A 16,400-nucleotide genomic window follows, 5' to 3' on the forward strand; every position below is an offset into this window, starting at 1 on the left:
AAAAATGAAGCTTTGCAATGGCAATGTGTTAAACACGCAAACAAGAAAGTACTAATTTTGAAGTCCAATTTATATTTTTTTGATGTATTACAAATGTGAACTAGAGATTTATGCTGCAAGAGACTTTCATGGGATTTGTGTTCTAGGAAAACTTCTAAAATGGAATCTAATGGTTCATTTTTACCACATTACACTTCAATTAAACATAATGGGAAAATATTTTTCAATATGAAGCTCATTTGGTTTTTCTATGACATGAGTGGTTATGTTAACAACTGAATTTTTCAGGGCAATTTCACAAAACTGTTGGAGAGCGTTGAGCCTTGCAAAGTGCAGAAAATAAGTAGAGCACAGAATACCTTTTTTGCAAAGCACATACAGTACCAGTAATGGAACAATATTTTAGAATTTTGTATCAGGGTAGGTATAGAATTTTCAGTAATGTATGTCTGCAACATATTTACCAAAGTTTCACACATATATAAATATCTTGACAGCACATTATACCATAAACTACTGTATATGTATAGGTTGACTATGGACCAAGAATTCACCATTGCTGATTACATTTTTGACAGAAGTATTGAATAATACCTCAGTAATAATGCCTTCTTAGGGTCCAGCCCCATTTTTCTGTATATCTGTCCTTGAAGGGGGTGTATCTGTATATTAGACAAGACTTCACTGAAATATATCAGTTATTGGATGAGGGCATTTTTGGAATGAGAATTATGTTAGAGCTCCGGCCTTAGGCCATGTTCCCACATGGCAAGAACATCATCTGTTGTTTGTTTGACATGGCCGGTGTCTCAGTATGCAGTATCAGCCGGGTGAACATCACTTAATTTTAATTGGAATGCGGGCACATTTAGGTGTGCCCGCATTAAAAATAGCTATAGAGCACAATGTAAAGTACGGCAGGGGGTCGTATTTTACTTTGTGTGCACAGGATATTTTGTATGGCAATTACAGCCGTTGTTTAATGTAAAAATACAAAATACTCTAATTATATTTTACAATTTTCCATATGTACTGAGTGGCAGGTCATCAGAAGTGGAACTTTACTGTGTCTCTTACTGTAAAATTTATCTGTAGAAACTATTCTCAACTGTATATAGTGTATTCTAAACAGCTCTGACTTTAACTTGTATTTTCTCATATAGGTCAGGGTTGTCCAACTTGGTCCTTAAAGACTTGTCTAATTGCCATAGAAGTGCTGAGCACAGCATTTTGAGTAAAGTGCTTGCTGCATAACCTGGCTTGTTATCTGAATGATATTAAATGTTACACCGTGATAGCAAAAAAATACTTTGTGTCAAAACTCAGCTTAGTTGGATGATGGTGTTTTAGCTAGTTACTTAAATATCCCACAGCTCAATTACAACTATGTCAGTATGCTCTGTATAGCTTCCCGGACTTCTGTTTATAGTGCCTAAAAGAGCAGCATTTTAAAATAGGATCCTATCACTAGTTTTATGCTGCCCAAACCACAGGCAGCATTAAAGAGATATTGCCATCCCATTTTACTCTTTATGTGGTTCTTGGCACCATGCACAAGCTCGGATACAAGACAATTGATATATACCTTTATAAAACATGTCTGTGCCTTCTATTTATAAAAACAGTGGACAGTGTCACATAGGTGGGGCTTCATGACAGTTGGGCCCCCTCTTCCCGTCTAAGTTGGCGCCCTAGTCTCCGCTCCCATCACATTGAAGTCTGCTCCTACTGCAGCCCGAGCAACAGGTTTTATCCCAATGAGGCAGGTGCGGTCAGGCAGTGAAGTTGACACTGTCCAACAATGACCTAAAGTGATTTTAGAGACGAAATAAGATATAGACACTTTTTTTTTTTTTTAGTACATAGCTATTGTGTTGTTATCTAAGCTTGTCCATGGTGCTGAGAACAGCACATAAAGAAGATGACAATATCACTTTGAATACTGACAGACTCCCTTATTACAATGATATATGGTTGACCCTGAATAGCTGTGCCATTTCAGAGAATCACTGGTGGTCGAGAGGTCCAATTGGTATATCTGTGATGTGATTGTGGAGTGCCGATCGCCTGTCTCTGCAGCCCGAGACCTCTGCTAGGTTGTGGATTTGCTGTGAAGTGAATTATCCAAACTTTCTTTTTTAGATTTCTCCTTTTTTCTTTATAGTAAATCAAAACAAAACTACCCAAGTTTAGTATAGCTGTATTTTTGACGACATGTAGGGAGAAAAAATGTTAGTTTTCCCATTTAGTAAATGCAGAATAAATTATTGACCTATAAATTTGTGTATTTTTACGCTATAAATATTTCCTTCTTGCTTTGCAATATATTATATGGTAAAATAAAGGGTAGCAGCAAAATGTCATACAGCTTTATCAGTGGAAATCATGGGTCTTAGAAGGTGAAGAGTTAAAAAACACATGCCAAAAAAGAATAGGAAATTTTTATATATATATATATATATATATATATATATATATATATATTTTTTTTTTTTTTTTTTTTTTTTTTTTTAAATTATGTTTCTCTTTGAAAAGCTGTGCTTTGGAATTCTAACAATGCAGCTAAAGTAAGTTACTTAGAGACAGTCATTAGTTTAATATGACGCAGTAATAAACATAAATTAAGCAGAAGAACAAAATGTGATTTAGATTTCACCTAGAATTACCGAGTAGCTAGGGGTAAAAAATCATTATAAATCTATTGTTTTCATTAAAAGATTGTTACCTCAACTCCGGCATGTAATTTGAACAGGTAGGTATCCAAGATTTAATTAAAACAGCATTACCCATTTATCATTTTACAATATAAAACTATGTTGTGTCAGCAGACTGGAGAAAACACATCACTGTGTTAGATAGTTGCCAGCACATATGAAGAAAAACAGTGCTGCTATTTATTAGTACTTGCTGACAATTATGGGGATGAGTCAATAAACCAATTGCATGAAGATAGTTAAGATTTGTTTTGTATAAAACGTGGTATAGTGTTATGCAAATATGATTTAGAAAGAAAGCCAGGTGAATAATCTACATTACTTGATAATGAAAAAGATAGTCATCGTTATCATCTCTTTCTATATGGCACCTGCACATTCTGAGGCACAAAACACAGTGGTGGGGCAATAGCAGAAAATACATGGTCAGAATTCAGAATTGCAACTCCCCTACAATATGGGGGCCTGCTGGCCCCCTTACCACATGCTGACACCCTGCAGTTCTCCTGCCAATAGAAAGCCTACAGACTGCACTGTTGTTTCAATTCTATCAGCATCAATACAAATCTGATACAATTGAAAAGTCAAGTGCTGACAAGAGCAAGAATGTGCTCTATTCCCTGTTCAGCCACTTTGCTCTCCTTGCATTACACATCACCCATACCCGACCAGAAGAGGCCACAGCAACAGATCAGCATTGGAGCCTGGACAGGTAAGCATTACTAAGTTGATATATTACTTAGAGTTGTGTTTCACAACCTGTGTCTCTCTAGGTTCTGATGGCAGAGCTGGAGAGCCACATATTGGAAAATAATGCTTAGGGGTCACAGTTCATTAGGAGATGGATGATTTGTGAAAAGTGGCACAGCAAGGTTAAGCCAAGTGGATTTAGAAAAGCTGGATTTGCAACAAAGCTTGCAAAAATTCTCTTTGTTATGAAAATAAATTTTTGAAAGCTTCATTTTTAAATTTGTTAAAGATGGGGGCCACAAAAAAAAAAAACACACACACACAATGGTATGCTCACCTGTCCATGCTCCCTCTGCGTCTTTAGCTGCCTCCAGCCCGCGCTCACCCAATTCAATGAAATGCGACAGTGATGCCGCCAGTGACTGGCTGAGCAGGATATTACTCCCATCTCTGGAGTGACATGCCTGTGACATCAGTGACTGACTGGACAGAAAACAGGACAGCGCCTCAGTTGGTACAGTACATTTGCAGCACAGTGGCATGTTTGGGTTTTATTTGGGCAGACAGAAGGTTGACAGGCTTGTAAGTACTGTGTAATAGCTACAAAATCTGATCTCAGGGAGTTGTTAGGATACAAAAAGATGTAGTGTCTTTGTATGTCAGCATTTTATACCACTATATTGGGAATATATAAAAAGGAACAAATAGTTTTACCAATTCATGCCTCAATAATATATAATATAAGTGAAAATGCTAAAAATGTAGAAAGGGGGGCTGACAGGCTTATGTGTGCCACAGAGTAACCTTTGTCATGTTAACTTGAGCAAACCAATGTAGCCCAGATTAAGTTGAGATCTAGTTAAATTAGTTGTCAGGATATATCTTGCTTTGCATACTGCCTAACAAAACACAGCACTTGCTGAGCTCAGGGAGACCAGTGACAAAAAAAAATAAATCAAATGGAGTACTCACTGACGTGTCTCCACTGATGCATTGCCCCCTGTAAATTGAAATATGCAAAAGAAGGGTCCATGGAGTCTCAAAACAAGGGAATAGCCAGATATCCCTCCAGGGGAGGGAAGCCTATTGCAAAAGGGGTGCCTCCAAGTGCCACCCTGATACGTAGCCCTTTAAGTCCCACTCGGTTGCGAGTATTTGAAAACTGTGTTTTGTTGGTCTATTTTTCATTGCCCTGTTAGCCAGAATCGTACTCCACACTGACGAGGGGCAACTATTAAAAGGGGCCACCCTGGTATTTCCCTATTTATGTTTCAATGCTTAAAGGGCTACGTATCAGGGTGGTTTGGGGATATCCCCACTGGGAGGCACCCCCTTGGCAATAGGCTTCCCTCCCCTGGAGGGATATCTGGCTATTCCCGTGTTTTGAGACTCGTAACTGAGACTCCACGGACCCTTTTTTTGCATATTTAAATTTATAGGGGGCAATGCATCAGTGGAAACACTTCAGTGAGTACTCCATTTGATTTTTTTGTCGCTGGTCTCCCTGAGCTCAGCGATTGCTGTATTTTGTTGGTCTATTTTTCATTGCCCTGTTAGCCAGAATCCTACTCCACACTGACGAGGGGTAACTACCCCGAAACGATCGTCTGTGAATGGATGTCTGCCTTGGTAAACCCTTGTCATGTTGCAATACTCGCCACAGAGTTAGACTTTGACGTAAAAGGGACCACCCTGGTATTTCCCTATTTATGTTCCAATACTCGCAACCGAGTGGGACTTAAAGGGCTACGTATCAGGGTGGTTTGGTGATATCCCCACTGGGAGGCACCCCCTTGGCAAAAGGCTTCCCTCCCCTGGAGGGATATCTGGCTATTCCCGTGTTTTGAGACTCGTAACTGAGACTCCACGGACCCTTCTTTTGCATATTTGCATACTGCCTACCTATGGCATAAGACAACAAATAACCATACCAAAAGAACAGTTGTTCCCATGATGCGATCTTTCGATCCTGGATATGTTGTTTCTGCCATTTTGCGCTAATGTCTCTCTACCATCTCTGTGATTGAAGAGTAGGGAACAGGTCATCATCAGAAGCCAGGAGAATGGGTACACAGCTGGGATTGGAAGAGGCCAAATACAAAGTACAAAATGCAGAAAACCTTTTTACCATTTAAGAAGTACTCACAGAAAGTTAACTAGCAGCCTGTTGTCTGCTTACATGGTTATTGTGCTACACAACCTGAAAGGTTTTACCACCCTTAAATTAGGTTCCCACACAGTAAAATAAAAGTTAAGTACAACCTTAATTTTGAATGAAAATTAAACAATGTGTAAACAGACTGTGTGAACAATACAAATGGTACCCTGGTTTAAGAGTAACTTGGTTTAGAAGCATCGCTTTGGTTTAAGAGCTCACAATTTTTTAAAATTGTGACTTGGTTTAAGAGCATTGCTTTGGTTTAAGAGCTCCCTGTACTGGGCGGGAGTGTGAGTGGAGGAGGGGCGTGGCCTGCACAGGGTGGTCTACAGCACTGTACTCTGACCCAGGAAGTCTCCCTCACCTTCCAAATCATAGCAGATCCACTTCAGGCTGGGGCTTACATCAGGGGAGCGGACTGTGGAGGTAATCTCTTCATAGCTGTAACCCTTCTCTCCCCGGACAGAGAGTGCTGCTATATTGTGCCCACATCTGCCCTGCTAATTCCTTCATGCTCCCTGCAGTCACTGTCAGTCCTGATTGGTCCATGCCGAACACACGCCCCTTCTCCACTGCTGTCATGTGACCACACAGCCCTCTGACAGCAGCCCTGCTTCTCTATTCTAGCCTGTTATACTACGCTACTGCATTATGGGGATCTGCAGCTCCATCCTGTATCTACAAACTGCTTCTGTTTTTCAGGTTTATGCAGTTACTATACATTATACACCACATGCTTATTGTTATACTGTACAGTAACTTATAATATCACATATTCAGCTGCTTATAAATGGGGTTTTTTCATTAGTTTTACCTGTTATTCAGAATAATAAATCATTATTTTTGGGGTGTGGAACCAATTATCTGCATTTCAATGATTTCTTATGGGAAAATTTGCTTTGGTTTAAGAGTGGATTTGGATTACAAGCACAGTCCCGGAACGAATTATGCTCAGAATCCAAGGCACCACTGTACTTCTAACTATACTTATAAACAGGGCTGTGTGACTGAAAGCCTTAAACTAAAGTGTTGTTGGCATATTATTATGGTTTCTGTTGATTGCATAATTAACAATTTAATAGAGTTTGCAATCAATTTATTTAGAAAAATGGTGACATATGATCATATCTTTATGGATTTTCTGAAGCCCTTTCTGATTGCAGGACTACAAATTAACAGAACTAGCAGTCTCCAGTATGCTATAGATTTCCATTTTATATTTGATGTGCATATTATGCTTAATGTCCTGATTCAAGTTAGTAAACAATCTAAATATTAGATTGCATTGTAATGATCTTACTTCTACTCTTAAAGGGAACCAATCAGCACAATTGTAATGATATGGTTCCATTCAGCACAGTATAGATCTACAGTGCAGAGCATACCAGTCGTGGCTGCAGCAGTAGCTTTATAAATGTGAGAAAAGTGTTTTATTATTTTGCGCAAGGCGGGAGAGGGGCGGCGACTAGTCATCTGGGTGTGGAGCCACCCCTTAACTAATCACGGCTCTCTGCCTCACACAGTGAGGGGATGATTGACAGGCAGAGGCCACTAACGGGTCTCTCTGCCTGTCAACCATCCCGGCACTGCGCACACTCACAGAATCATGGCTTTTTGTTTTTGTATGTTTTCACTTCTGACAGATTAGGTAATTGCGGATATTTTTGTAAAACACTTTGCCCACATGTATAAATAATATTTGGACAGAAGTTAAATTATGTTCATTTCTGTTTTCTGAAATTGTAGTTTGTGATAATTAAGTAGGTTAGCAACCAAAGGTGTTTTCCAAATCAGCAGACCACAACACAGTCATTATAAGCCTCTGAAAATACCATTAATTACCATTTCATTTAAATGTTGAAATTATTAACAGTCATGCACAGTTACTGATGCAATGACTGGGGTCTTGTTTTAATAATAGTTTTAATACACTACATTTGATTTTTAAACCCAAGAATCTATGCATATTTTTTTATATAAAAGGTAGAACTAAAACAGCACATCTGTAACAGAAAACCTACATGCCGTTCTCCCCTTTACAGCCGTGTCTTGTAATAATGCATGAGTTTACATCATATTGCCAAGACAGATTAGAATATGCTATAATTTTCTATGTAATGCTATTTGTTGCCCAAGAGTATATTAGAGCTCTGAAAATTATATTTTCTAGACTTTTACCTGTAGCCCACGCAGGTTAATTTGCTGCTGCCTATGGATAATGGGACTGTTTACAATGGTTTATTGTTTTTACATAGCTGTAGTGCTTTGTATAATGCAATTCACCTCTACTGTGAGAGAGCACAGTAATACAAAATACACAGCATAACATGAGTACTTTTGTACTGTGTATAAACATGTAGGCCAGCAGTCCAGTAGTCCATTAGCAACCTCCAAAAATAATGAATTAATAAATGATCAGTATATATGAAAGTAACACAGGACTAATAAAGTTGTTTACACATGATAGAGGACTGTGCACTGTTATTGATTGGTCTGGAAAAGTTGAAGGGTGGGGCTGAGAAATGGCAAATTTGTTTTAACACTGATAAATGTAAGGTTATACAAATGGAGAGGGAAAATCCATGCCAGGATTACTTACCACTGTGTAAAACTAATAGAAAAAAAATCATAGGAAAAACTGTAGCAACCAGTGTCATGCAGTTGCTGTCAAAGCAAATAATGCATGGCATGCATCAAAAGGGGCATAGGTGTAATGTACAGCTCTACTACTTTACAAATTACAAGACAGACAACATGTGGAATATTAGGTTAAGTTTTGGGCAACAATCAATAAGAAAGACAAGCAGATACAAAGAGAGATAGCCAGATTTAAGAAAAGATCTGGATACATTTCTGGAGTGTAATAATATTACAGGTTAAAGTTCTGGAAAAGGGTCTTTGATCCACATATCCATTCTTAATGCTGGTGTTGTGTCTAAGGCTTATCTAAATATCCCTGCCAAGCTTTGCTGCTATTTGATGTTTATTTGTGGCTGCTGTGGAGCTGTTCCCTACAATCCATATTCTCTTCACTTCCTGTTTCATATTGTGTTTACCTGTGAGGTCTGCTAACATGTGAGGCCAGCATTCCTTGCATGTCCAAACCAGCCCCCTCAGTAACACCCACTGATGCTTAGACAGCCCACTCCCCATCTCAATGGGCCAATAAGGCCAGCCCAGGATATCACATCACACAACCAAACAGACACTCCACAGATCCTCCTGCCTCAGCCTGCAGAGGGAATGTAACCATCACACAGTGACTTATCAGCACCTGGGAAAGCTGGGTGTCTGCCTGTGTGAATCAAACTGTAGGGCATAAGCTTATATGTTATTTCTGCACAAGCTTTCATCACAGCTGGATAATTGTGATCTTGGAGACAGAAACAGAAAAAGAGCGAGATATACAGAGATAGCAGGAAATGGAGAGACACAGAAGGGGGAGGGTGAAGTGTGAGAGACAGAGAGTGAGGTGAAAATGGATAGATAGAGAATAGACAGGGTGAGGGATGCAAATATACAGAGAGATAATAATGCACTTCTTAATAACAACCACCCAACTTTCCCAGGTGCTGATAAACCAAGCTCAGAAAGGAGTCAGAACATCAGCCACTTACAGGAATTAGGATGATTTGAAGATGTGTCTGCACCTAGGAAAGCAGAATGATGTACAGTGTGCACTAACATCTCACTAGGTCTCTTATCCTCTTCTCTCACACTTCACCCTTCTCTGATTCCATTTCCTGCTATCTCTCTATATCTAACCCTCCCCTTCTCTGTCTCGCCATTCCTGCTATCTCTGTATATCTCCCACTATAAACCTTTCCCCCTTACACCCAATCAGCACACATGTTGTTATGAGATGACATGAAAGCCTGTGCAGGAATAACATTTAGACTTCTGCCCTTCAGTTTGGGTCACACATACAAGCACCCAGCTTTCCCAGGTAGCAGAATTGTGCAAATAACAGTCAGTAATAGATATATGTTAGGGAATTCCACTAGTCCATAGGAAAGTAGAGGACTTGCCTGTGTGAAGCAAACAGCAGTATATTGTAGCTGGGAAGGTGCACAGCCATTACTGACATCCATATATAAGAGGTTCCCTTAGTCCAGCATGAGCATGTGATCAGTAATCCCAGCCTGCCTGGTTATTGGCCTGCAAGCACCATGTGACTAACAGGCCAATCATAAGTGTCAGGACAACTGATGCAAATTAGCCATAAGGAAGGGGGTTGATTTACAAGCCAGAACAGAGAATCCCCAGCCCAGAGCTGTGACTGCACACTGACAGGCTGACACAAAATGGCTGCACATTGACAGGCTGACACAAAATGGCTGCACACTGAAAGGCTGACACAAAATGGCTGCACACTGAAAGGCTGACACAAAATCGTGGCAGTTAGAGATAAGAGGGGGGTGAACAGTAATAAAAAAAAAAAGAAACTACAGAACTTCCTGGGCAGCAGTTGAGAGCAGACAAGTGGCTGAAAACAGCAGAACAGATTAAGCATCCCTATGTGAATAATGTATATGTTGGGGAAAGGAATAGAAATGTGGGTATTTTTTTTTTTTTTTTAGCGGAGGCCCCCCCTTTTGTTTTTGTCTTGCCTTCCGCTGAATCAACACTGCAAGATTATAGGCTGAACTGAATGGACATGAGTCTTTCAGCAGTCTTATAAGGAATGTTACTATGTTACAAAGCCAAAGCCAGAAACAGACTATAAACAGACTATAAACAGAGATCAGGTCATAAAGGAGAGCCTGAGATGTTTCATTTTTTCAAATCCACTCCTGGCTTTGGCTTCAAAGCTGGCCTATTCGGTTCGGGTATGTGCACACTGAGGAAAAGTGACAAAAAAAAACGCCACAAAATCCGCCAAAGCCTGCGAGCGGAAGCGCCCGTGTCCACCCGCGTCATAGACTCCATTCTATGCACGGGCCGATTCCGCCGTCCGTTCAAAGAATGAACATGTTCATGCTTTGAACGGACGACGGAATCCACCCGTGCATAGAATGAAGTCTGACACGGGTGGAGGTGCCTGCACCCCTGAAGTTTGCGAGCGGCGGATTCCGCGACAGATTTTCCGTCACTTCTCCTTAGTGTGCACATACCCTTACTGTATGTGAGAAAACCTACCATCTTAACAGTAGGCACTGCTGGTTCTTGAGGAGTCTGTTTTTTTTCCCAATATCATTCAGAGCAAATACACATCGTCAGAAGTTCCTAGCAGGATTGTTGTCTTGATTGTTGTACCTTCAAAATGATGTTTTGCCAGTTTTATTTAGAAGTCTATTTAATCCATTAGTAAACATTGTCCAATTTTCCAACCACACTAGAAAACATTTGTTATTCTTTTAAAAAGCGGTAGAACCTTTGTACCCCCACAACAAATGTAATAAAAGCAAAATTAAAGACACGGCAACGGCACTTTGTAATCAGAACTGAAAATCCAGTAAAGTAAGGCCTACACTAAGTAAAGCTAGAAAATATGTGCTTAATATTCTGTCCCAAACATAAACTAGGAAGACATGGAGGTGCTCCAGAATACTTACTATGCATACTAATCACAACACAAAATTTGTTCAATCATTCAAAAGATTTTCTGATTAGCTACATGCATTTCAATTTGCAGATGAACCCTTGGGATAATAAGATCTGATTTCTGATTGTGAGATGAACATAGCCTAAAATAAGAATGTACAACGCTTCAGACAATCAGATTACAAAATAAGTCAGTGTAGGGTGAAGAAAGTAGATAACTGACATCTGAACCCTCAAATTAACAGAAATAACAATTTTGTAACCCAAGGTAGCAACATCAGTGCAGAAATGCATTTTAACCTGTAAACTGCCAATGTTGTTGATCAAGAGTAGTAGATGATTAGAATAAACTTCCAGCAGATGTGATAGGTACATTATAGTGTTGAGCTGAATTGCTGAACTATTTGAGCTCAGCAATGTTTTCTGAAACTAAACACTCGCCATTTGACTCCTGGCGGCTGAAGAAGTTGAAAGGCACTATAGGGAGTACCGGAAAACATGGACACATGGATGCAACTGAATTTAAACCTGCCTGGGATAAACATACATCTACCCTAAGATAATAAGAAAGGAAATACTAAAAAGGTCGTCTAGATGAACAAAGTGTTTTTTTTTTCTGCCGACACTCTTCTGTATTTCTAAAGGAGTACCCGTGGATAAGATTTGCAGGCCAGTCTTCATGACTTGGTTCCTCCTTTGATGTCTTATTGTATGTTGTGATGCACACTCATTGCTTTCATAGACTTTTCTTAACAGTCAAGGTCTGTTTGGTCCTGAATGTAAAGCTGTACAGTGCAATACTGTAGTTGACCTGACCAGTTTTCTAAACTTATTTTGCCATCTGCCTGTTCTGATTTGTCCCGATTTTGGTTGAATTTTGTCCATCCTAAAAATTTGCTACACAGGTTTGCATCTTGAGTTAATGTTTTCTTCTGGTTAAATGTGCTCTGTCAACAGTCATTAAAGGCTAATATGGGGGGATTTATGTGCTGCATAAATCAGATGTCTTGGTGGTGCTGGTGGTGGTGGGTGTAAATGAATACTATCACCCAAAAATACTGTTAGGGTAATCCTTTCTCATATGGCTCCTGCTCCTGTCAAATATGCCCTTAAAGAGACTTTTTCAGTAGATTATGCTGTCCTATCTAAGGGTGGCATAAACTAGTGATAGAGAAGCTGAACAGAATGATGTATCACTTACATTTTCTATGCAGCAAATCCAGAGATGTTCTTCTGAATAATATAAACACTAAGTAGCCCTCTCCATTATGTCTGTGAGCCCAGTAATACTGGATATTCATGAGAAACAGAAAATCCCGCCCACCAACTGCTGATTGGCAGTTATCTATCCATGCTGTATATAGGCTTTCACCTGTCAATCTGTACCTTGAGGGTGAGGGGAGCGGTGTGACAAGAATCCTATTCTCCTACATATTAAAGCAGTTGAACAAAATTATATAAGTGATACACCAATTTGTGCATTTCCATTACTAGTTTATGCTTCCCTCTTTTAAGGCAGCATAAACTTAGTGACAGTTTCCCTTTAAAAAGTTACAGCAAATGCAACACTTGTACATCATTTTGTGTTTTTTTTCCATATGAACAGACCAGTGCCGGCAAGGGGATGCTGGTGCCGTGGTCCTTTTTTTGAACCGGCGCCTGTCTATTCATATAAAAACCACAAAGCAATGTACTAATGGTACATTCGCTTTAAAGAATTTTGTATGTATTTGCATTTTTACATAATGCAAAATTGGATATTATTAGAGATGAGGCAGGTATAACTTTTGTTTAGCTGATGTAACATGCTATTGCAGCACACATTTCCCATGATGTCTCTTACTGCACTTGCTCAGCAGTGCATTATATAAAAATGTGGGAAGTGATAGATCTGTAACACTGATTGTTTGTCCCCTACTTAACACTACACAGTCTAATGCTGCGTTTACACAGAGAGATTTACCTGACAGATTTTTGAAGCCAAAGCCAGGAACGGACCCTAAACAGGGAACGGGTCATAAAGGAAAGACTGAGATTTCTCCTCTTTTGAAATCCATTCCTGGCTTTGGCTTCCAAAATCTGTCAGATAAATCTGCCTGTGTAAACGCACCATAAGGCTGGGTTCACACTACGTATATTTCAGACAGTATTGTGGTCCTCATATTGCAACCAAAACCAGGAGTGGATTGAAAACACAGAAAGGATCTGTCCACACTATGGTGAAATTGAGTGGATGGCCGCCATATAACAGTAAATAACTGCCATTATATCAATACAACAGCCGTTGTTTTAAAATAACAGCAAATATTTGTCATTAACCCCTAGACGACCCAGGGCGTATAGTTACGCCATGGAAGTCTGTCCCCAGATGACCTAGGGCGTAACTGTACGCCCTGGGTGTTTCTCCCGCTATGAAGCGTGCTCCGGAGCGGAGCGCGCTTCATAGCAGGTGGGGGCCGGCTGCAATCAGCAGCCGGGACCTCACCGGTAATGACACGCTGCAGCGATCGCGCTGCCGCGTGTCATTAACTCCTTAAAGTTTAAGTGTAAGTGACAGGGGGAGTCCCCTGTCACTTACCGATCAGGACCCCCGCAGTGTGACTGCGGGGGTCCCGATCGGTAAAACGGACCGCCGGAGGTCTCTCACCTGCCTCCGTGCGGTCCGATCGGCGATCTGCTACACTGAGCCTGCACAGGCAGGCTCAATGAGCAGAGCGCCGATAACACTGATCAATGCTATGCCTATGGCATAGCATTCATCAGTGTAGAAATCAAACCAATGTATGTAAAAGTCCCCCAAAGGGACTTCAAATGTGTAAAAAAAAAAAGTTAAAAACACCAATACACTACCCCAAAACCCCTCCTCCAATAAAAGTTGAAATCACCCCCCTTTCCCATTATATAAATAAAACATATAAAAATAAATAAACAAATAAACATATAATATACCGTAGCGTGCGTAATTGTCCGATCTATTAAAATATAACAAGCGTCATTGCGAACGGTAAACGGCGTACACGAAAAGAGGGAAAAAAGTGCGCGGATTACCGATTTTATGTTACATTATATATAAAAAAAAATTAATAAAAAGTGATCAAAACGTCCGATCTTCACAAATATGGTATTAATAAAAACTAGAGAAAAAATGGCGGAAAAAATTACACCCCATACAGCCCCGTAGGTGAAAAAATAAAACCGTTATAAGTGTCACAATAGGCCCATTTTATTTATAATTAATTGCCAAAAAAAAGGATTTCATTTAAAAAAATATATAACATTAGAGAATCTGCGTAAACCTGCATATGGTTGTGTTCGGACTGACCTATAGAATAATAGTATCATGTCGCTTTTACCATATAGTGCATTACGTAGACACAGGAACCCCCCAAACGTTACCATATTGCATTCTTTTTTGCAATTTCACCAATTTATATCTTCATAAATAATATATTTGGAATTCCATCATACATGTTATGGTAAAATGAATGACGCCATTACAAAGTACAACTATTCCTGTAACAAATAAGCCATTACATGGCCCTGTAGATAAAAAACTGAAAGTGCTAGAGCTCTTAGAAGGGGAGGAGGGAAAAACGGAAACACTAAGATCAAAATTTGCGCGGTCCACTGGGTCATTTTGGGCCTGGTCCTCAAAGGGTTAAATGGCGGCCATCCACTCAATTTCAACATTGTGTGAACAGAGCCTTTCTGTGTTTTTAATTCACTCCTGGTTTTGGTTGCAATATGAGGACCACAATACTGACTGAAATATACGTAGTGTGAACCCAGCCTTTAGGGCTCGTTCCCACTGAGCAAAAGCAGCTGAATTTCTGCGCTGAATCAGCGCTGAAATTTCAGCCGTTAAAATAGGTGCAGAGCTAATTTCCATTGTGTTGAATGGAAATTCTGCTCTGCAGTTCAGACAGTGGAATTTCCGCACTGAACTAATCCGCTTTCCGCCAGAAGAATGAACATGTTCATTCTTCCGCTAGCGGAAGCCTATACAAATCAATGGGGCTCTGATTTTCTGTTTCAGCGCGGAATACACGTGTATTCAGCGCGGAATACAAGCGTAATACAAGCGGAAATTACTCGCTGAATCAGCGCTGAAATGGGGAAAAGGGGGGGGGAGGAGGATTCTAGTATATGTTCTGGTATAGTCTAGTTTACTCACCAAATACTCGCTGAATTTCAGCGCTGAATGCATGCGGATTCAGCGCGGATTCCTCGAGTATTCCGCGCTGAATTTGTCAAGAGCTGATTACGAGCTGAACACTTTCCTAGCAGAATACGCAGGGATTCTGCTTACATTCTGCTTATATTCTGCTCGGAATTCAGCGTCAGTTGATTTCAGGCGGAAATATTTCCTTGCGTAATCCGCTCCTTTTGCTCTGTGTGAACGTAGCCTAAAAAGGAGTATCTGCTCTTACACACAGGAGGGCAGAGCAGGATGTATCCCAAAGAACACACGAGAGCAGTGATTCTCAATTCCAGTCCTCAGGCCTCACCAACAGGTCATGTTTTGAGGATTTGCTTAGTATTTCACAGGTGATCTAATTATACTCAGTGCATCAGGTATTCTAACAGCTGTTCTTTGTATGGGATATCCTCAAAACATGACCTGTTGGTGAGGCCCGAGGACTGGAATTGAGAAGCACTGCACTAGAGAATCTGCACACAGAAAGGACAAGCAGTGTGAGTCAAGGTGGTGTATACTGTAACTTAACAGCTAATCATTGGACCCATATGGGCCAGCTACTATAAACCAATGCACTCGTGGTCTCTTACGGCAGAAATTACCACGTCAATAGCAATCTGTGTATGGGGGAGACACAGATATAGACACAAAGTTATATTGACACATTACAAGATGGCACATATGATCATGAAATATAACAAGTCTACCCCTTCTAGTATAAGAGTATAAAAAAACAGATAACTGGGTGTTAGAAACAAAAAGGAAAAACACTCTGGTCATGGTGTCACTAAGGAGATATGAAGAGGGCTTATGATGGGCCACTCTTTACTATGCCACTCTCAGCTGCTATTGCTCAGTTGCAGGCTATTTTGACCGTTTAAATGCTGCTGTCAATTCTTTGAAATAACGGTCATTGGTGGTCCAGTAGGGGGATCAGCTTCCTGCAATGCATTTGTGAGAAACTGATCCATTCTACTCACAGCCTTGGGCCTCTGCAACACCTACGAGGCTCTCCTGGCTTAGCAGTTGCTACATACTGCCTTCAGTGCAGATACAATGGATTAATGCAGTACATATGTAGGTACTGCATTGATTT

The 16,400-nt window shown here is 40.2% G+C and overlaps 1 protein-coding gene across 12 annotated transcripts in view; it reads right to left on the reverse strand.

Annotated features, from left to right (window-relative positions):
- Positions 1-16,400, reverse strand: part of DMD (dystrophin) — a 1,858,252-nt gene that overhangs the window by 988,412 nt on the left and 853,440 nt on the right. The window contains exon 1 of one of the 12 annotated variants that reach the window (XM_069971010.1): positions 12,308-12,396. The exons of the other annotated variants lie outside the window; for them this stretch is intronic. Coding sequence (XP_069827111.1) covers positions 12,308-12,309 — 2 coding nt within the window. The 5' untranslated portion in view covers positions 12,310-12,396. Of the gene's footprint in view, positions 1-12,307; positions 12,397-16,400 lie in introns of those variants that run through there. 12 annotated transcript variants of the gene reach the window in all.

Source organism: Dendropsophus ebraccatus, chromosome 5 (genome assembly GCF_027789765.1).
Source record: "Dendropsophus ebraccatus isolate aDenEbr1 chromosome 5, aDenEbr1.pat, whole genome shotgun sequence".
NCBI classification, from domain to species: Eukaryota; Metazoa; Chordata; class Amphibia; order Anura; family Hylidae; genus Dendropsophus; species Dendropsophus ebraccatus.